General features: G+C 43.8%; 1 protein-coding gene and 1 non-coding gene across 2 annotated transcripts in view; both read left to right on the top strand.

Annotated features, from left to right (window-relative positions):
- The window catches only part of TBC1D9 (TBC1 domain family member 9), a 109,108-nt gene that overhangs the window by 71,562 nt on the left and 15,938 nt on the right, over positions 1-21,608 (top strand). The window contains exons 7-15 of the mRNA XM_026499388.4: positions 661-867; positions 1,773-1,943; positions 2,689-2,839; positions 5,534-5,748; positions 8,082-8,199; positions 9,509-9,794; positions 10,536-10,665; positions 21,262-21,360; positions 21,508-21,576. Coding sequence (XP_026355173.1) covers positions 661-867; positions 1,773-1,943; positions 2,689-2,839; positions 5,534-5,748; positions 8,082-8,199; positions 9,509-9,794; positions 10,536-10,665; positions 21,262-21,360; positions 21,508-21,576 — 1,446 coding nt within the window. The remainder of the gene's footprint in view (positions 1-660; positions 868-1,772; positions 1,944-2,688; positions 2,840-5,533; positions 5,749-8,081; positions 8,200-9,508; positions 9,795-10,535; positions 10,666-21,261; positions 21,361-21,507; positions 21,577-21,608) is intronic.
- Positions 6,506-6,610, top strand: LOC113255828 (U6 spliceosomal RNA). Its single transcript, XR_003316451.3, has one exon. It is a non-coding gene; the product is annotated as a U6 spliceosomal RNA (small nuclear RNA).

Genomic DNA, 21,608 nt, shown 5'->3' with positions numbered 1-21,608 from the left:
TCTAAAATGTTCAGGTAGTAAGAGGAGGGTTGCAAGCCCTGGAATTCGAATGAGATGTTTGAAAGATTGGTGCGGTTTTGGAAACCATCCCAAAGTTAAGCCTGGTAAAAAGGCACCGGTATCACAGGTTGTTTCTGTCTCTTAGGGATGACGCAGCAGCGAGGAGTCCTCTCCTTTAGGACTCCTTGAAATTTTAATGAAAACCAGGGAGTTTTTTCACAAGTTTTCTAAACTGTGGCCCCGTTGACGTTGTGGGCCAGACTTGGTTGGGGGCCATCTGTCCTGTGCACGGCGGGCTGTTGAGCGGCATCCCCGGCCTCCGCCTACTGGATGCCTGGTACCCTTCACTCCTGGCAACCGGAAATGCCGCTAGGTGTTGCCGGATGACTCTGCGGGAGCAAAATCACTCCCAGTGTAGAACTGCTGATTTAGAAAGACCAGCACGATGAGTCCAGCTTCTGATACGAGCTCCAGTTTGAGTTGTTAGGAGCTATTTTTTTTTTTATTGGAACAGAGTCAGAGAATCTCATTTTTGCCTCAGTAGAATATGGGTGGTTCCTACAGAATGTAAAAGTGTTGCATTCCTTGTTTGGTGCTACTCGGAGGCTGCTGTTGGGTCATTCCTGGAAAGTAATGTTCTTTGTTTCCTGTTTCTTTCAGGTGACAATTGTGGAAAAGGCAGATAGCTCCAGCGTACTCCCTAGTCCTTTATCCATCAGCACCAGGAACAGGATGACCTTCCTATTTGCCAATTTGAAAGATAGAGACTTTCTAGTGCAGAGGATCTCGGATTTCCTGCAACAGACGACCTCCAAGATATACTCGGACAAAGAGTTTGCAGGCAGCTACAACAGTTCAGATGATGAGGTCTGTGGGATTCGCCTGTGGGTCTATGCATTCATCCTATTTACTCTGCCCAAGTGGTACCCTCCCTGTCCATTTTGTTTGATCCTCAAGCTATGCTAAGATAAGGCAGCTACCCTGATGCCCAGAGCAATATCTCAGCAATAGCTCATTTAAATCTCATGGAGTTTGTCTTTGGGATCACAGAGCTGGACAGAACCCTGTAGATCATCTGGCCTAACCTTCTTATTTTGTAGTTGAAAAACTTATTAAGTAATTGGTCCTGTTTACGCAACAAGGGACTCTGGTCCGTATATTGACATTGTTGGGAATGTACAGAGGTCACTAAATAAACTCTGGAATCTGAAATGCAACATCATGATGATGACTTTATTATGATAAAATACATACTGTGTCCCTTTTTAATTAGGCCCTGGGCTGACATCCAGGGAAAGTGGAGCCCAGGAAGATAGGTGAGCAGCTCAAGTGACAGAGCAATTACTGGCAGGTGAAATGTATTGTAAAGATGATGACCTCACAAGGAACATGCCTGCTCCGTCCACCTGGTCCAAGCTCACGGGGGCATCAGAAGCCAGAGCGGGCATGGGGAGGCGGTCCCATAAGAGTTGATTCAGCCATGTCATGCTTTGCACGCATGCCAACCAGAACCTAGCAGCCAACCAGTTTGCTGCAAAAATGCATCTAAAATAAGAGGAAACCTGTTTTGAGCATCGAAGCTTCATGGTCTATGACCCACACACCTGTTTAATCTCCACCAAGCGCTGGCTTGCTGCCGTCCTCCTGTTTTCACATAGCAAGAAACATGTTGGCAACCATGACATAGCTATTGGTGTCTGTACAGAGGACACTGAAGAAGTGGATTCTACAGCCCACACTCTTTCAACATCTGTTCCTCTCTGCGTCGGCAGGTGTATTCTCGGCCCAGCAGCCTCGTCTCCTCCAGCCCCCAGAGAAGCACGAGCTCCGATGCTGATGGAGAGCGCCAATTTAACCTGAACGGGAACAGCGTTCCCACAGCCACCCAGACCCTGATGACCATGTACCGACGGCGGTCTCCGGAGGAATTCAACCCCAAGTTGGTGGGTGCCTCCTGCTTGTGCCTGAAGCTTTCCATGTTAGAACAATAGCACTTAAAAATATTTTTTAATCAAAGTAAACTCATAAGTATCCATGTAAATAAATACCTTCCTGTAAGCAAAGCAGATTTTTATCTAAATCTCTCATTAAATTTTAGAATGGCTTTTTCACGGAAGGAGATGAGTTATAAAGTACGGGTGACATTTTTTTGTCTTGAGTTTTTTTTTTTCTTCTTTTTTTTTAAAGATTTTATTCATTTGAGAGAGAGAGCAAGGGAGAGAGAGCTGGCGGGGAGGCAGAGGGAGAGGGAGATGCAGACTCCCCACTGAGTAGGGAACCCGATGCGGGGCTCGATGAAAGGACTTTTGTCTTGTTTTTAACTGTTGTTTAAGTCAGCCAACAAGTACATAATTTCTCAGCCCACATTTAAAAATTATCAACTCATTTTCACTTGGAGGTGTGGACATAAAGCCATAAATATAATTTGCATTCTGCTGACCTGTTTCAGGTAAGTGGAATTCTGATTCTGGTCCAGAAAGCTTCAAAGCAGAACCACAGGCTTCAAATTAGGTTCCGGTATCAAATGAGGGAAGGACTCTAGAAAATCTGAGTTCTTTGTTCGTCAGAGTTCTGTCCAGAACATAACCACTCCATTCACTAGGGGAGATATTCTGACTTTCCATTCAACCTCTCCTTGCCATCCTTGAAGTGCTTTGGGACATAATAATGTTTCATTATCTGTTTCAGGCCAAAGAATTTTTGAAGGAGCAAGCTTGGAAGATTCACTTTGCTGAGTATGGGCAAGGGATCTGCATGTACCGCACAGAAAAAACACGGGAGCTGGTGTTGAAGGGCATCCCAGAGAGCATGCGGGGGGAGCTCTGGCTGCTGCTGTCAGGTATGACCGGGCTTGGGCTGGGGGCCCTGGCCCCGGAGTGTGCAGGACCTCAGCGCTCCCTTTCCGCCTTCCATCATGCATCTGGGCTCTTTCAAATATGCAGCCCTCCAGTTCAGCACTAAATTGCCTTTCCTCCCTAGAGTGTTGAAGTCCCTCAGTGAAAACACAGAACACATATACAAGTGTCCAGATATTGAAGCCACCATCCCTCAAGTCTGCATAACCTCTTCCATCCCTTCACTAACACTACTTAGGAGAAAAGAGAACCAAAGGGAAAGAGCGTAATTCTTTGTGATTTGGGGAGTTTTTTTGCCTTCTCCTGGCTGTGCCCAGTGATGAGAATACATGTCATTGAGAATGCTTAAGTGTGGCACATGCTGGGAGTCATTGAGACACAGGGAGGGAGGAATGAGAAAGCCTCGTCCTTGGTTTTTGCCACCGCCTGGATTTTCTGGTTATCACGTGGAAATGGGAAGGAGAGGCCAGAATGTGCACTAGAACTAAAGGCCTAGATCACACTAACACCCCAAGCTGGAGTGCCAGGAAGGACAGAAGGGGGTGTGTCAAGGACCGGTGGGAAAGATGTGCCCACCTTCACTGGTCCACAGCCAGGCTCATGCCCCAACAGAGCCCTGTGGGGTCACCTTTGAGTCTTGCTGGAGACCAGAGGCTCTTCAGGCTAGGTCCATCATGCCTTCCTCCCAGCCTAAAGTGTCCAGTGTATCCCAGGGGTCTTTTCCGTCGTGAACATCAGGGCAATTTTTGGTGTCACCAGTCTTTATAAATCAGTTGCTGTACCTGGTTAGAGGCCTGAAATGTAATCATCTTAGATAAGCTTATTTGAATATTTTTATTTGAACCTAAGATGGTCCAACCCAAGTGCTGTTACTAAAACCTTTTATTTTAAAAATGACATTAAAATTAAAAGAATAGTGGCCACACTTACAGGAAAACCTTTTAAAAACAGCCAAACAAACTCATATCTCTTTCTAAAAGTAGATATAAATGATAATTGCCCGTAATGAGATGTATTAACATCTCAGCAGTTGGGGGATAGAATCCTGAAAAATAATTGGCTTTATGTGATTTATGTAAAACTAGCTTGTTCTATCCTCATTTACGTGGCTTATTTTCCTTAAGTAGACCAGCCTTAACTCCTCATTTAGAAATCCAAATTTGAGTCAAATGATCTCTGATTACAAATCCAGCCCAAGAAGAGCCTTACTGTCCCGTCTTCTGTCTTCCTTGTGTCTGGAGAACTAGTCACCTTGACAAACTGACTCAGGACACTGATATAGCAAATGAAAAATGTTATTTTCAACCTCATTCAAATTAGAAGTTATTTACAGGCTCTTTGGCTGAAAATGAGATTCAAAGTGAGAGCCAAGGAATAGGACACAATAGTACACAGCACTGTTGCAGAGACACACTTAGAGTTGGACGCCATATTTTCTTTAACGGTGATGGACGATGTGAGGCCACGGGGTGGAGAGGCCCTCAGCTCATATTTCCACCCAGCTCACTGGGGGTAGGATACATGTGGTAGGATGCAAGCCAGCTCACCTATGGAGAGAGCCCCACTCCTTATAGAGGAGCCCTGCCTGGGTCCCGCCCTGCTCCCCATGACTCTCAGAGCCACTGTACCAGGCCCTGGCTCGGTGTACGCAGTGAAGTGACCTGCAGGCCAGATGGTAAGATAGCTTTGCAAATCTCCCTTGAGAACAAAGCAAAAGCCAGTGTTAAGTTGCTGTCAACCAGACTTCCTTTTCCAGGGTGAGTGTGAGTGGGAAGGCTGTCTCTTCTGGGTGACTATCATTGATACAGTCCAGGCCAGCCCAGGGGTTCTAATTTCTAATCAGTGAAATACAGATCAGTTTATCCTGTCATTTAGTATGTGTGTGTGGGGGGGGGGTAGTATGTATAGTATGTATATATATGTGTGTGTGTGTTTTATATATGTATATGTCTATGTATGTATAGATATTTATAATTACACGTTATATTTAATTAGATTTAGATATTTTCATACAGGCTTTTCTGTCTTCAAGAATCTTAAACTGCAAATATCTTAAACCAGTGATTCTCAACCCATTTCCCCATCCTCATCCCCACCACCTGAGGACTCCAGAGCGGTGCTCACTGTGAGGAATGCCCACACCACCCACTGCAATCCTAAAAACCCTTGCCTACATTTGAACACCTGCTCCTACCCTGCAGTATGGCCGTTCGAGCTCTTCAAAGCTTATGCGTTAGCAAGCCGTTTTTAAACTTGTTAAGGGAGACAGAACTTTCTCGTCTGAGTGAAATCTTAAGGAAAACCCCAATAAAATACCGGCAGACCTGCTATGGTGGAGGGAGGGATGAGACGGGGGAGCTTTGGCTCCCTCTTATTCCTTCCTCTTCTTGCCCCAGTAGTGCCCCAGAATCATCTGAGGAAGTTCTGCGGAACACAGATTTTTAGCTTGCAAACCTCTGATTTGGCTTACGATGAAGTTGAAAGAAGGATTCAGGCCGCAAGTAAATTTATTAGTCTGGCCGCAGTTGCAACAGCCCCCCTCACCTGTGGGCTGTCATTATGTTGCAAGTGTCCTTTGCGTGGTAAGGAACGCGAAGAGGTTCACCGGGTAAGCTGTGTTTGCAGACCGAGGGCAGGGCCCGCCCTTTCGGATGGTGTATCTGCTGGGTATCTCCTAGGTGCCATCAACGAGAAGGCCACGCATCCCGGGTACTACGAAGATCTAGTGGAGAAGTCCATGGGGAAGTATAATCTCGCCACAGAAGAGATTGAGAGGGATTTACACCGCTCCCTTCCAGAACACCCAGCTTTCCAGAACGAAATGGGCATTGCTGCTCTAAGGAGAGTCTTAACAGCTTATGCTTTTCGAAATCCTAACATAGGATATTGCCAGGTAAATGACAGAGGTGGTTTTTATTATTATTATTGTTTATAAACCAGTAAGTCAGTAAGAAGAATAAAGAAGAATGGTTAACAGAACCATCCCTGCATTTAAGTTTCTTGACCTTGGCACTACAGACGTTGTGGACTGGATAATGCTTTGTTCGGGATTGTCTCATGCTTTGTAGGATGTTTAATAACATTCCTGTTTAATAACACATTTAATAACACCTCTCCCCGAAATGCCAGTGGAACTGCCTAGTTGTGACAGCCAGACTGTCTTTAGACATTGCCAGATAGCCCCTAGGGAACAACTCTCCCTGGATTGGTACTACAGCACTGAGCAGAGGAGCTGGGAGACAAAATGCCCTTTCTGGATCCGGCACCTCATACCTAGGTGACCTTCAGGTCGCTTCTGATTACTCTCTGAGCTACCCCTCATCCCTCCCTGAGGTAAAAGAGAGCGGGTCTGAGCCCCAGGCCTGTAATTCTGGATTCTGAGTCCCATAATGCTCCTACTTTGCACCTTAAGTAAGAACATACTTGAGAACATAACTTTTATATCTTATGATTATATTTTAATACCCAGGAAAATAAATGCTTAATCCAGTACTCAAAAAACGTTGCCCCCCTACCAACTAAAATTACCCCTTGTACTGGTACATCTAGCCCAATTTGGAAAGCGCCAAGATCACGTGACTCTAGACTTAAAGGCCACATATTCAGAGAGGCCTTCTCTGACCGCCCAGCTAAAAGCCGAAGCAGGCTTGTGCTCGCTTTGGCAGCACTACACTAAAATTGGAACGATCCAGAGAAGATTAGCATGACCCCTGCTCAAGGATGACACGCAAATATGTGCAACATTCCATATTTTTGTGGGCGATATTGACTTCCAGTACTGGAATCAGCAAGTGATGGGAATAGAAGACACAGCATAAGAATGTGGTCAGCGATACTGTAATAGCGACGTATCAGTGTGTCTGTCGGGACGGACGGGTAGCTACACTGGCGATGAATGTAGCTCATGTATAAACTTGGGTCAACTATATTCCAAAAAAATGTGAAAAGAAATCACAGCAGAATACAACTTTTAATATATTGACAAATACCTCAAACATCCCCCAAATCCAGAAAGATGGCATAATATATTTTTTACTAAATGACCGCTTAACGCAAAAATGGATAGATAGAGGGAAAGGTAGGTAGGTAGGCAGATAGATAAACACTAAAGCAGGCTTAATTCCTCTACACACACAGTACGGGTCTTCCTGTACCACTGTATTTTACCTTTTTGATAGCCCTTAAGTACACCCCCAAATTGATTAATTAACCTTTCCATCTAATAAATCCTGCGAGACTCGTCACCACTGTACTCCCCCACTTCCTCTCGCCCAGTACTTAGTCCAGAGCCTGTTACAAACTTACCTTGACTGAATGACTAAGGAGCTAACCGTGACTTTGATCGTGTACTAGAATCAGCAGGTTAATTCTCAAGTGGAATTTTAATAATGATTTCACTTGGGAAAATATTACAACTTACAAGAAAAAGCCTATTAGACCAAAATTCCTTTCTTTGGTATGTATGTTGTAGAAGTCGGAGGAGCAGTTACTGGTTTGTAAAATATCAGAAGAAGTACAGGAGTTAGTTGGCCTCTACAATTACAGAATTCGTTTTTATCTTTTGATCTTTCTCTTTTTAATTAAGAGGACTATTAAAGTACTTTGAGCCTTGAGTGGTTATGAGCTATGTGGTAATATCTTTTAATAAAGTAGGTTACTTTAGAATTTAAATCACTGTTGCTTATCTCTACCATCCTTATCCAGATGGAAATAGTGGGTGAGGTTTCCAAATTTGAAAGGTTTTATTGTTCTCAGAGGAGAGCCTCAGGCCATGTGTACTGGGTTATAGAAACCATTATGGAAGATTAAAAAGGAAATATTTACCTTGTGAATTAAGGATTAGAAACACTGAGATTTTAGCAGGTTAAAAGCTTTGTCAAAGAGCCTTGGGGCAAAGGTTTTGAGTGAGGGCCTGCCTGCGTACAGGGGCTCAGTCCTTAGTGAGTACTGGTGTTCCTGAATGCCCTTAGCAGTTCCAGGCTCAAGGACTCAAGGTTTGTACATTTTTAAAGGGTTCTAAGTAATAAAAACAAAACAAAACTTAGAAGAATATGTATGTGGAGCTTGCAGAGCCTAGAGATACTTATTACCTGCCCTTCTGGTGAAAAAGTTTGCTGACCCTGTGAGACTAACTCAGTAATTTTTTAGGTCCACAAACTTTCTTATGTTAACCTGTGTTTGATGCACTTGAAATATATTTGATGACACCCTTTTTCATTCCTTGAGGCCATGAATATTGTCACATCCGTGCTGCTGCTTTATGCCAAAGAGGAGGAAGCTTTCTGGCTGCTAGTGGCTCTGTGCGAGCGCATGCTTCCTGATTACTACAACACCAGAGTTGTTGGTATGTGGGGATGGAGTTAACATGTTAACCCGTGGCTCATCGCGAAGGTGTTCCTAGAGCCAGGGTGCTGGCTAGAACACCATTTCCAGGCACCATTAGCCAAAAGAGTTTCAGACTATTCCAGTTTCCCAAAATGGGAATGAGAGGGCTTGAATTAATATGGATTGTACTCAAAGGAGCCCCATGGAGCTTAAGAGAATATACGCGTTTCACTGTTAGAGAAATTATTATAGAAAACACTCGATGTCGCTGTCACTCTGTGGCATGTGGGAACTGCACCAAACATGTTGACCATCAATCAGATTTGACAAAAAAAGTTTTCATGAAGCGGATGGACTCTATGGACAGCAGAAGTATGCAAAAAAAAAAAAAAAAAGCATCTAAAAATTTATCCAAAACTAAGTTTCTATAGTATTTTTCAGAACTGATTTCATTGCAAGGAAACAATGACTATAAGCCTTTAAACAAATTACTGTTCTTACTCCTTATAATCCTCTCAAGTATTAGACACTGATTTTAGCAGGACAAGCTTTTTGTTGCTAGTGGTAAAATGTATGCTTTATGCTTCCCTCTTGTGCTTTTCATATCTAAACCTTTTCACACTAATTTGATTCATTGGAATACTTCTCTGGAAATGTCAGTAAGTTGATCATGAGAATGTATGTACAACTGGAATGCTTTTTTTTTTTTTTTTTTAGATTTTTTTTCTTTTTTAAGTAATCTCTACACTCAACATGGCCTTGGAACTTAACTCTCTAAGACCAGCAGTCTCATGCTGACTTGCCACTAAGCCAGCCAGGTACCCCTGGAATGCTTTTAAGTTTAAAAAAGACACATTAAAAACAAAACAAAACAAAACAAAACAAAAAAACCTCACCTCATATATGGGGACTATGCATCCAGAAAAGTGACTTGTTTTTTAAATAAGTTTGCCAAGAAATGGAGCTACTGAGATATATCTTTCATGCCTAACCAAACAATTACATATCAGGAAAACTTTCTAAACTGACCTTTCCAACAACCCTTATGGTTGTGTTATTGCTCTTTTGTGGTAGGGAACCAGACCAGGAAAGCTCCGGAAAGAGAAGAAGCACCCAGAACTAATCTGCTGACTGAGCAGTGTTGACACCTTGGTCTAGTAACACAGTAACTAGTAACATGGTAGCAGCAGAACAGTTAGAGAAAGGAGCCCAGTTGTCTCAGCAGCAGTTGCGAGCTAGATTATCTTAGCCGAGCCGATTGGTGGGGTCCCTCAGGAAGAAGGTGCGGTGGGTTCACCTGTGGCCTTTTGTGCCCACCCCTGCTGCAGGCGCACTGGTGGACCAGGGTGTCTTCGAGGAGCTAGCACGGGACTACGTGCCCCAGCTGTACGACTGCATGCAGGACCTGGGCGTGATTTCCACCATCTCCCTGTCTTGGTTCCTCACGCTGTTCCTCAGCGTGATGCCGTTTGAGAGTGCAGTTGTGGTCGTGGACTGTTTCTTCTATGAAGGAATCAAGGTGATATTCCAGTTGGCCCTGGCTGTGCTGGATGCAAACGTGGACAAACTGTTGAGCTGTAAGGACGACGGGGAGGCCATGACTGTTTTGGGAAGGTAACGGGCGAAGCCTCGCTTTGTTGTTGTTGTTATTGTTACTGTTTTTAAAGATTTTATTTATGTGAGAGAGAGAGTGCGCACACGCAAGCAGAGGGAGGAGGAGGGGGAGAGGACAAGCAGACTCCACGCGGAGCCTCAGCGCTTGATCTCATGACCCTGAGGTCATGACCTGAGCCAAAATCATGAGTCAGACGCTTAGCCGACTGAGCCATCCAGGTGCCCCCTAAGCCTCACTTTGTAAACCGCCTCTGGCTTCTTCTCTGAACTTGCCTTCTATCTTCCTCCTTGGTTTCATGAGTCTTAATTGGCTTGGTGGTAATCATAATGCCCACTTTTGTCTGTGGCTGAGGATTTATTTTAATAAGCTGCCTCTTTAGAAGGAGAATTTCATTCTGTTCTTAGGAAATTCTAGGCTTTTTTTAAAATGGCAGCGTTTGCAGGGGCGCGTGGGTGGCTCAGCCATTAAGCATCTGCCTTCAGCTCAGGTCATGATCCCAGGGTCCTGGGATCAAGCCCCGCATCAGGCTCCCTGCTCAGCGGGGAGCCTGCTTCTCCCTCTCCCACTCCCCCTGCTTGTGTTCCTTCTCTTGCTGTCTCTTTCTCTATCAGGTAAATAAATAAAATCTTTAAAAAAATAAAATAAAATAAAATGCAGCGTTTGCAGAACACGGGTAGAGAACCGTAATGGGAGAATTCCAAATTAGCCTCCCGTGACTTCTGATTCATTTCTTTGTCCAGGTATTTAGACAGTGTGACCAATAAAGACAGCACACTGCCTCCCATCCCTCACCTCCACTCCCTGCTCAGTGATGACGTGGAGCCCTACCCTGAGGTAGACATCTTCAGACTCATCAGAACGTCTTATGAGGTGGGTCTCATTTCCTGCCCGAGTGTTACCAGTGCTCTGAGAGCGCGGCACCTGCTTCCATTGCTAACTACGGGTATACCTGCTTCCTTTCACCTTCGGAGAACTAATTGTCAAAGCAAACAGCTGCCTAGCTGCCTTCCAGCTGACAGCTTTGAGCTCCAGGGATGGGAACAGAGTGGGGCCTAGGACTCCCGTGGGGTCTCAGGCCATAGCGCAAATGGCATGACAAGCTCTGACCCTCTGGTGCTTTCTTTACCATGCCCACCCTGAAGCTGGACCAAGTAGCAGCTCACATTCAACTCTGGGTGTATTAAGGAGGGGCTGTCAAGAGCAGGCCTGGTGAGGCTGACCTGTATGCATCAATCCACTTCCTGTCTCATGCCAAGTACTTGGGTCTTCCCTGAAGGAAACAAGCCAATTCTCTTTAGTCCAGGACACGTGGAATAGTGTATACCATCCTCGAGAAGACCCAGAGTCCTCGTATTTCTCTAAATTTGCTTGGCGTAGGTGGGGGAAGAAGCCTTCCGGTCCACAGTGACCCTGGATCTCGTCCTGAGTCTCAGAGTAGAACTAATGAGCTTCTAGAGGTGAAGGAGCCAGTGTTATGCACTCAGGGGCATTTGGTGGTTTGTGGAGCCTCAGGGACTCAAGTGTGCATAATACCTAATGGTTTCTTCATTTCCTGATCCTTGACTCTGAAAACTTTTTATAGAAATGATCAGTAAGAAAGAACGTGAATACTCTGCTGAGCACAGTACCCCTGACAGATGTGTGCGGGTTGTAGGACTGTGACTGTCCGCATGCCAACTAGGAACAGCCTGGATTAATGGTGAGGGACAAGCTGAGGTCAGAAGAAACCTCTCTTAAAGTGAATAAAAAACTTGGTGCTTTAAAAAATATTGGTATAGATCCAGAAGCCTTTTCAGAAATTTGTGTCCTTTCACTCATAAAGGGGGCAAGACTGTTCATTTATTATTTTTAAAAATTTTCATTGACACTCAGTACATACTGAAAACAAAACATTTTTTGTATCTTTTAAAAAATCATAAAAGTAATGCATGTTTATTTTTTAAAATGTAGAAACTATGGAAAAATATGAGGAAAAAATAGTCTATAAACTGTATTTACCATATTTTCCCTCAAGTATGTTTTTATATTTGCAAAATACACTTAAAAAGATAAGTCTCTACTAAAAAGTGCCTTGCAAATCCTATTTTTCACTTAAAATATACAACGAGCACTCTAATGTATTAAATACTGTTTAAAGCCATAATTTTTTCTTTTTTTTAAATTTAAATTCAATTACATATAGTGTATCGTTAGTTTCAGAGGTAGAGTTCAGTGATTTATCAGTTCTTTATAACACCCAGTGTTCATTACATCACGTGCTCTCCTTAATGTCCATCGGCCTGTTGTCCCCTCCCCCAACCCACCTTCCCTCCAACAACCCTCAGTTTGTTTCCTGTGATTAAGAGTCTCTTGTGGCTTGTCTCTGATTTCGTTTTGTTTTACTTTTTCTTCTCTTCCCCTGTGATCCTCTGTTTTCTTAAATTCCACATATCAGTGAGATCATATAATAATTGTCTTTCTGTGATTGACTCATTTCACTAAGCATAATACCTCTAGAGTCCCATCCACATCATTGCAAATGGCAAGATTTCATTTTTTTGATGGCTGAGTAGTATTCCATGGTATATATACACCACATCTTCTTTATCTATTCATCTGTCAATGGACATCTGGGCTCTTTCCATAGTTTGTAAAGCCATAATTTTAATAGATTATTAATATTCTGCCTTAATGAAGTTCCAGAATTTATTTAACTGGTCACTTTTGTTGGACATTTATTTTGATTACTTCCAAATTTTCAGTATTTTACAGCAAACTTATATGGTATGATTATATATATATATATTCTATATTCTATGATAAACTAGTATGCCAGTATCACATCTCTGATTATTTTCTTAGAGTCCATTCTAAGGAATAGATCTATAGGAATAGATCAAAAAGTATGAATTATTTCCAAGCTCTTAGCACATGCTGTCCAATTTTCATAAAGATTGTCCTAATGTATATTTCCACCAGTGGAGGTTAAGGATGGCTATTTCACATCAGTCTCTCCAAAACTGGTTATTATCATAATTCAGTAAAGAAACATCATTACCTCAGGACTTTTGGATAGCAGTCTGTTGGAAATTTTGGATGATTATTTTTCCAGAAAAAGAGCCCATGTGATTAAAGGCAATAGTTATTATTATAGCGGTGGGTGCTTTTTCCTAAAGTCATCCCCTGAAACCTTTGTTGTTAAGAGAATTCTGGACCAAAGTCATAAAGCTTAGTATGTGGAAACACAGCTTTATTCTTGACAGCAGATAAGCTAACGACATGCTGAGGCAGCACTTGAGCTATTTTTAATGGGAAAGAGAAGAGAATGGAGGCAAGACCAAGGGCTGGTTTCCTGTCCGGCTGATCCCCTGTGGTGGCCCTTTGGCTGTCAAGCATCCTATCGCAGGATACAGCAGCGGTTTCCTTCCTCTGCCTGGATAGACGACCCCTTGTATTGATACCGATGTGATGCCTGCATCACCTGGTCTTCGATGCATGACTGGTTTTTTCTTGTCTCTACTTCGTGTCACCACACTGCTCATCGGTTTCCAGTGGCTCCCCAGTGCCTTACAGTTCAGCCTAGAGGGACCACCACAAACCCTTGCTTTTCTCTTTTTTCCCTCCTAACCATTAGATTGATAGTTCTCAGTCTCGCTTGTGCATTAAAATCACTTACTTTTTTTTCCAAAGTCAGCCTTTTAAAAATGTGAATTCCCAGGTTCCATTCCAGACCAATTAAATCTGTATCTTTGGCATGAGGCCTAAGAAATAAGTATTTTTTAGAAGTTCCCCTGATGGTCCCAGTGCCTGGTGAGGGTTGAGAATCCCTGCCCTAGATGCAGAATGGGGCCACTAGTCGCAGAGGCTGGTTATAACCTGGTTTGAACTAAGGCATGACACCGGTTTTCTGAGGCATGCAACACATTTATTTCTGTGCCAGGAAGATAGAAAAGTAGGAAAAACACTGGAAGTACATTCAGCTTTGAGGTCTTGTCAAGGACTCCCCAGGTGGCTGGAGGTAGGTTAGCTATCGATCAGATTTCTCCTGATGAGATGATAACTTTATTCATAAATGCCTCATGGAGAAATTCTTGCTCATTTTAAGTTCTCCTAAGACCCTACTGGAAGGAATTGTACAGACCATTTGAAAGACAGTATTCTCTTTTGTGGGCCGGGGGGGGGGGTGCTCTGCAATTTTGCAGAATTATGCAGAAGTGCAAGACAAAGCCCCAGCCTTCGGGTTTGATCCATAGACCAAGGTGAGACCCTCCTCAGAAGCACAAGGGCACAAGAAGAACCTTACAGCACGCACATGGCCACTGTGCAGTTTCTTCGTGTTCAAGACAACCCAACCCAGTGGGTTGAATCTGAGAAAAGTAGGGGAAGGATGTGGCTTATAAAACACAGGGAGGAGTTTGTGCAGGACAAGCAGTTAGGAAAGTTCCAGATAATGTGTCGAGCTTATTAATGAGGACCACAGAAGTTACCGCTCACTGAGAGCCTACCTTGTGTGGGCAGGGTGCTTCACAGATAGCCCCACCAGGTAAATATTAACCCATTTTTAAGGTGAACACGTAAGTTGAGAGAGGTTGAGCTAGTTTTTCCAGGCCACACAGCTAGAAAGCTCTCTAGCATTAAAGCTAGAGCCAGTGGGATTTGTCTGGATAGAACGGAGATGGAATTGTACATGTACATATGGACATGAGATCAGTTGGTCCAGGAGAGGCTGGCTAGTGGGGGTCTTGAAGCCACTGATTTATTTGCAAGGCACTCAACAGCCCTTTGGAAGCTGAGGGGAATTTTTCTTCAAGGACATTATTTCTGCTCCCCGTGCAATAAATTGGAGTGGGGAGAGCTGAAGGAATAGACTGGCAAAGAAGATACTACAGTTGTGTCAGTGGGGGAAGACCCCAGAGATACAAGAAACACTGTTTGTCTACCCATTTATTGAAAAAAAATCTTCATTTAAGATGTTGTAAGTGCCTGTCTTATGGCAGGCATCATGCTCGGTCCTGGGGATACCTTATCAACACCTCATGTGAATATTTTTCTTTCTCGTTCTTTAATGTATAGAGGTTTTCCAGCACAGTAGAAATCCAAAGGATGACCTGATGCATTTCCATAACCCATCACACAGTCCAACAGTTACCAACATTTTTCTGATCTCTTTCATCTAAGTCACTTTTTTTTTTTCCTGGAGTATTTTCAAGCAACCTCTAGACAGCATATTATTTCACTTGTAAACCCTTCATTATGTATCTCTAACAGGAGGGCATTTGGGGCTTGACATTTTTTGCTAATGCATAGCTTTGATTTCCAAGTTAATTCTTAAAAGGCTACTCATCCCTCAAAAGAGAAATGTAGACCTCTAAATTAGTTATCACCAGTTGTTAGTGGAACCTGAGTTACAACATTGGTACATTCTGCCTGATCTTTAGATATGTGCTTTGTCCCTCCCCCTTTTGCCAACATTACTAGGAGTAATAACAGCCACCCTGTAATAGTTGCTTTGCCTGTGTAGCACATAAACTTCTTACCCAACCCAAAGAAGTAGGGATAATTTTCCCTATTTTGCTGATAAGGAAACTGAGGGTCATTGGTTTTCGTGAAACTTCTGTGGAATGTGAGATTTGCATCCATATCTGACTGTGAAACTGTACCCTGTCTATAATACCCAGCTGTCAAAAGCATGTCTCCTTTATAGAGGCCAGACTTTACATTAACAGAGTTATGGGGGTTTGGGTTTGTTTTTGTTTTTGTTTTTGTTTTGTTTTGTTTTGTTTTGTTTTTTAGAGGGGGAGAGGGGGTGTGGGATTGAGGGAGAGGAAGAGAGCGAATCTGAAGCAGGCCCCATGCCCAGCGCAGAGCCCCGTGCAGGGGCTCCATCTCACGACCCTGAGATCATGACCTGAGCCTAAATCAAGAGTCAGACACTTAACTGACTGAGCCCCCCGGGGGCCCCAACGGTGTATTTTCAGAGAAGGTGCTCAAGAGCAGGTGGCAAGTTCACATGACTGTGCCCGCAAGGCAGACACCAAGTGGGCAGGGGGTGAAGGAGTGGGGAAAAGTGGCCTTGGGGTACTAGGTGGTAAAGGCCTGCTTGGTGGTGGGCCAGTCTGTCTGCCACTGGAGATGAGGAACCACTGTTTCCAGAACCTATGATTTTTCAAGAGAACTTGGAGGTCATGATTTTATTTGAATTGGCCTAACTTTCAAAATACTCTCTGGGCCAAACGGTACGTGCCACGGTCTTTCTAGCCTATTGGCTGCCTCTTTGTAATTTCTACAACTTTTAAAATAAATTGTAGGTAAATATATAACGATACAGGGCATTGTGCTTTGACTTTTCCATGCCCTATCAGAATCAGTGATCCAAAGACTGAGAGTTGGGTTGTATTTTTATGCTCCTTTTACAGATAACAGAACTCAGAGAGGTTAGGTAGCTTGTCCGAGGTTTCCCGGTATGTTGGAGCTGAGATTCAGACCCTAGGTCTGTTTGTCTCTACTGCTACTCGTCTTTTCTTACGTTGTAAATAGCATGTTCAAGCTAGCTAATAATCGGTTCACATGGGCTATTTTACATTGAAGCTGATTCAAGTGTTTTTTGTAAGCCTTCTTCTTGTGTGACAATGGCTTTTCTAGCCCTTTCTGCTAGGCAAAAATCTTGAAAGAGTTAGTACCTTGAGGAGAGCAACTTTGGTGGTAAATTAAGGGCCTGCTTTCTGACCCGGAGTTATGAAGGTGTTGCATGGATGTGAGTATTGTCATGAGTTGAGAGTTCTTTAAAGATCGGAGGACCCTAGAGAGACAACCCATTTGGGAAACGTAAGAGACTCCATGCGACTCCAACAAACAGAGTCCACACTGACTTCATATCCTGATTCCTTCTTATCTTCTTCCTCCTCATCCTTCTCTTTCCTCCACCTGAAGACCGCCACCCCACCCAACACACACGTGTACAGGACAGACAGATGCCACCACTGCAGAAGGCGGCAGGGGACAGTTCGGGGGAAGTACTCCGTCAGCTGTTCGAGAATCTATCACCCATGCCTTGGTTCCAGCCTCCTACAACTTCACAGCTTTTCTAAGTCCAGAGGCTCACATCCCGTCTGTTGCTCCTCCCACCCCGGCCACTCTTCCAAGGCAAAGCCTCACTCACCCAGGCACTTGGAGATTTCGGGCCAAAGAAAGGACCCTCAGGTGCGAATGGTGTTTAGTCCTCTGGCTAACAGGGGTGAGCCCCATTCTGCATCCCAGCGAAATAAGTACCCCACAAATTCAGAAACATTTAAGAGTCAGGGCTCCATCTCACGACTCTGAAATCATGACCTGAGCCTAACTAAATCAAGAGTCAGACACTTAACCAACTGAGCCACCCAGGGGCCCCAACAGTGTATTTTAAAGAAGATGCTCTCTCGCTGACAAATAAATAAATAAAATCTTAAAAAAAAATTGAATGGGAGAAGAGATGTAAAGGGGATGGATAATTCTGTTTATTATTTAAGGAAGAGTAGATTTTAGAATAATAATTTTAGGCTCCTTCACCCCCATCACTAAATTCTATTTGTTAGAAAAAGAATTGTTGTTACATTAGTGAATTGGTTCTTTTCATGGGACTGAAATGTGCAGTGCCTGGGAGAGAGGATTACACCCGGGCCCTTGTTTCGGGTAATGGGAAATGTTGGCTCCAGGATGGACTGAGCCACCTTTTATTTGCCCCATTTTTAGCATTTCATTCTGTCAGAGCCCGTGCAAAAGGTGGGAGAGAAAGGGGGAGAAGGGGAGAGAGAGAGAGGGACCCAGTCATTCTCATTGCTCATTTTCCTTTAGACATCCTCCGGAAATAGCCAGTCAGGAACTTGGACTCGGTGGTTTCCTTTTAGGTTGGGACTGTTTGCTTCAGATGGAAGCCTCATTGTATTTCCATTGCGTTCTGTCTGTGGCCAGTGCCAGGGAGAGGGTCCTGCCTAGCAAACAGCAGGATCCTTTTCTACCTGAGAAACAACTAGATCTAGTTAATTAAATATAAATATACAGGGGCCTTTGAAGGTCAGGCTTCGGGGGAAATAATTCTTTCTTTAGCAATCTGCAAAGCTTATCAAGCCAGTGTTTAATATTAGTACTATTATCAGTAGTTTTTTAAATTTATTTTTATTTCATTTTTTAAGATTTTATTTATTTATCTGTGAGAGTGAGAACATGAGCAGGGTGAGGAGCAGAGGGAAAGGGAGAAGCAGGCTCCCCCTAGAGCAAGGAGCCTGATGCGGGATTCGATCCCAGGACCCTGGGATCATGACCTGAGCGGAATGCAGACACTGAACCGACTGAGCCACCCAGGCGCCCCTGTTATTGATACTTTATATTAATATATCTATCTCTAACAGCAGTTGTACAGGGACAGTTTTGGGGTCTCATTTTACAGAGAAACTGAGGTTCAAAGGACGCGACTAAATTGTGCAGTCACAACAGCTAATCAGTCAAAGAACATGAATTTGAATCAGATTTTGTGTAGCCCCAAAAATCTATGTTCTGACGTACACAGAGACAGGGAGGAACTTACTGTCGGATGGAATGGTAGGTGGCGGAGGTACGGAGCTGGGCTCCGGGCCTCCAACTTGGAGCGCCGCCCCTGTGGAACTCTGGGTCACTGTGAACCTTGGTTTTCCCATCTGTGGAATGGAAGTAACAGTACCAACTGACAAGGTTATGGTGAGGGGCCCACAACGTGGCCCGTAGTGGCCCTGCCAGTTGTAGGTGCGATAAAACTTCGTTTCCTTCTGTCTCACAGCTAATGCTTTCTCGTTGTTAATCAAAGGCACACTATGGCCCAGTGTGAAGTAATCCCGGTTCCGTCGTTAGCATGTACTTTTCAGTGAATACTTCGCCAGCTCTGTGGACTCGAGCAAGTTAATAGTTTTTGTTCAACTTCTGATGGCTTGTCTCTGAAATGGGGAGAAGGAAAGCCCTTTCCTCCTGGTATTATCATGGGGATTCAATGTACTCAGCAAATATTTGTTGAACACTTATTAAATCAGCACGGTTCCCCACGCCGGTGGACACAGCCTCTGTTCTCATTTAGTAAGGGGGGGGGTAGGTATAAGAAGTAAAAACCAAACATAACGTAAAATGATAAATTCAAGAAGAAGCATAACAGGGTAAAAGGTGGATGTGAGCTATGAAGGTTTTATTTCTGGCGAAGTGACATTTAGCCAGGACACAAATGACACGGGGAAGCAAGCACATGGGTTTTGGCAAGAAGCACGTGCCAGGCAGAGGGGGCAGGCAGCGCCCAGGCCCCGGCTGCCAACGGAGCCTGCATGACGCATTCGAGGAGCCACAGGAGGCCGCTGTGGCTGGAGGGGAATGAGCAGAGGGGTAGCTGTGGAGCAGGGAGAGCGGGTAGGGCTTGTAGGCCTGAGCTGAAGACTCAGAATTTGACCCACTATAAAGCGCCTGGGGTTTCCAGCATAGTGTCAGTAGACACAGAGTTTAGACAGAACACTCTTCCTTCTGGGAGAAAAATAAAGGTGCTTTGAGGAAGCAAGATAAGTTTAGAGGCTATTATAAGAGACAGTAGTGGCTTCGACTAGGGTGGTGACGGGAGAGGGGGTGAACCGTGACTGGGAGTCCCCAGAGAGTCGGTGTTGTTAGAGAGAAGGGGTCTAAAGACGAAGCCCTGGAGCTCCTCAGGGTTTAGAGATGGGGAAGATGCGCAGAGGAGACAGAAAAGAAGTAGCCAGTGAGGAATGAGGAGAACCAGGGGATGGGATTAAGTGGAATTAAAACAAAACACGTGAACTTGGGGCACCTGGGTGGCACAGCGGTTAGGCGTCTGCCTTCGGCTCAGGGCGTGATCCTGGCGTTATGGGATCGAGCCCCGCATCAGGCTCTTCCGCTATGAGCCTGCTTCTTCCTCTCCCACTCCCCCTGCTTGTATTCCCTCTCTCGCTGGCTGTCTCTATCTCTGTCGAATAAATAAAATCTTTAAAAAAAAAAACAAAAAAACACGTGAACTTACGCCAAGCACCATAAGAAGCAGTTTATAAGTGTTAGATCTTCTGTTACTTGGGATGCAGACTAGGCGGTTGTAACAATGGACTCCAAAGTAGAGTTAACAGGATAGAAATTTGTTTGTCTCTCACTTGAGTCGGCTGAGGTGCTTCAGGGCTGGTGTGGCGCTCAGTGGCATCAGGGACCCAGGCTTTTTCTTATCCACTCTTAAGAAATGTCTTATCCCCCCAGGAAGGAGATAGGGTGCATGTGCTCTGCTCCTTGAATGAGCCCTTGTCCGTGAAATTTCTACTCACATCCTGTTAGCCAGAATCTAGTCACCTGGCACAACAAGCCACAGGAGAAGCTGGGAAGTGTAGTCTTTTGCTGAGCAGCTGGGTACTCGGCTGAAATTTTGATTCATATACGTGAAGGGAGAACAGATTGGGAAGACAACTGCCAGTCTGTGTGACAACGGTTAGGAACGTCTCGCATTTGTCTTGGCTAGATAATGCTACTCCTCATTTCATAATTTCAAACATGAGCATTTGAGTGGTTACTTGCTTTTGGTGAATAGTGACACTATGAATATTCTAGCATAGGTCTTTGGTTAAAAACATATATACTTTTGGGGGAAGTACTTAGGAATGTGTCGTAGGTATATATATCTCTTCAGATTTAGTAGATACTGTGGACCAATTTCCCAAATGGTTGTACCAACTGATACTCTGAGCAGCAGCATCTGAGAGTTTTGGTTGTACTGTAACCTTGTCAACACTTGATATTATCTGTCGACCTTTTCTTTATCTTTTTAATGTCTTGAACCATGTCAGACATTGCTTGCATGGGTCAAGCTTCATGCTTTAAGCAGAACTTCTTTGTTTTTCTCTTACACTGCTAGGAGATGTAAAACTCGGTATATTCCTTCTCAGTCTTCAGATTGAAAGACTCACTTAGCTTTTGAAATTTCATTCAACAAACATTCAGGTAATAGGAGGTATTTTGGAGTTTGGAAAGGTAGCTAGCCCATGGTGTCTGCCATCCAGAGACAATGTGTGTTTCTGAACCAGTACAAATGCTATCGAACTAGAGAACAGGAACAGGGAGCCTCACACAGTCGTTTCTTCCAACCTCCCAGGCTAATAGTAAGCCTCAGATACTTCCTTTCTTCTTGTAAAGAAAATTCTTCCTTTGAAGCATTTTTTTCTTACAGCCTGGATGGCCTTATTTAACCTTTTCTTCCCTATAAACTGTTGTTGATTTGAGCAAGACTAACTTGACTTTGAAATTTAGTTCGGTTGTTAAGCATGAGAATTTCCTGTATTTACTTATGGTTATTAAATTGCTTTTAAAATAAATAAAGGTATAGTCTAGGACGCTTGTCGTTTCATAAGAAATTTCTTCTATGTATCCGGAGTGTGTTTCCATAAATCTTGCAGACATGATACTATGTGCTTGAGCAGATCTCTCAGAAATACCGCTGTTGCTCCTTTCTAGAAATTTGGAACCATCCGGGCAGATTTGATTGAGCAGATGAGATTCAAACAGAGACTGAAGGTGATCCAGACCCTGGAGGATACTACGAAACGGAACGTGGTAGGTCCTTTGAAAGATAGCGAGTGGCCTTCTTTCTCCATAAATTCCTGCTGGACAGACCGAGATGATTTAAAAGAAGAAAATCACAAACTTTCCCAATATAATATCTTTGAGATTGTGAAATTCATCGTGTCTACCTTCTTATAGGTCCGGACAATTGTGACAGAAACTTCCTTTACTATTGATGAGCTAGAAGAACTTTATGCTCTTTTCAAGGTGAGTTTCAAAGCAAATCCATGTACATTCAG

This window comes from Ursus arctos, unplaced genomic scaffold (assembly GCF_023065955.2).
Source record: "Ursus arctos isolate Adak ecotype North America unplaced genomic scaffold, UrsArc2.0 scaffold_11, whole genome shotgun sequence".
Taxonomy (NCBI): Eukaryota; Metazoa; Chordata; class Mammalia; order Carnivora; family Ursidae; genus Ursus; species Ursus arctos.
The sequence above is the reverse complement of the archived record's forward strand: the minus strand, read 5'-3'. Positions and strand labels throughout refer to the sequence as shown.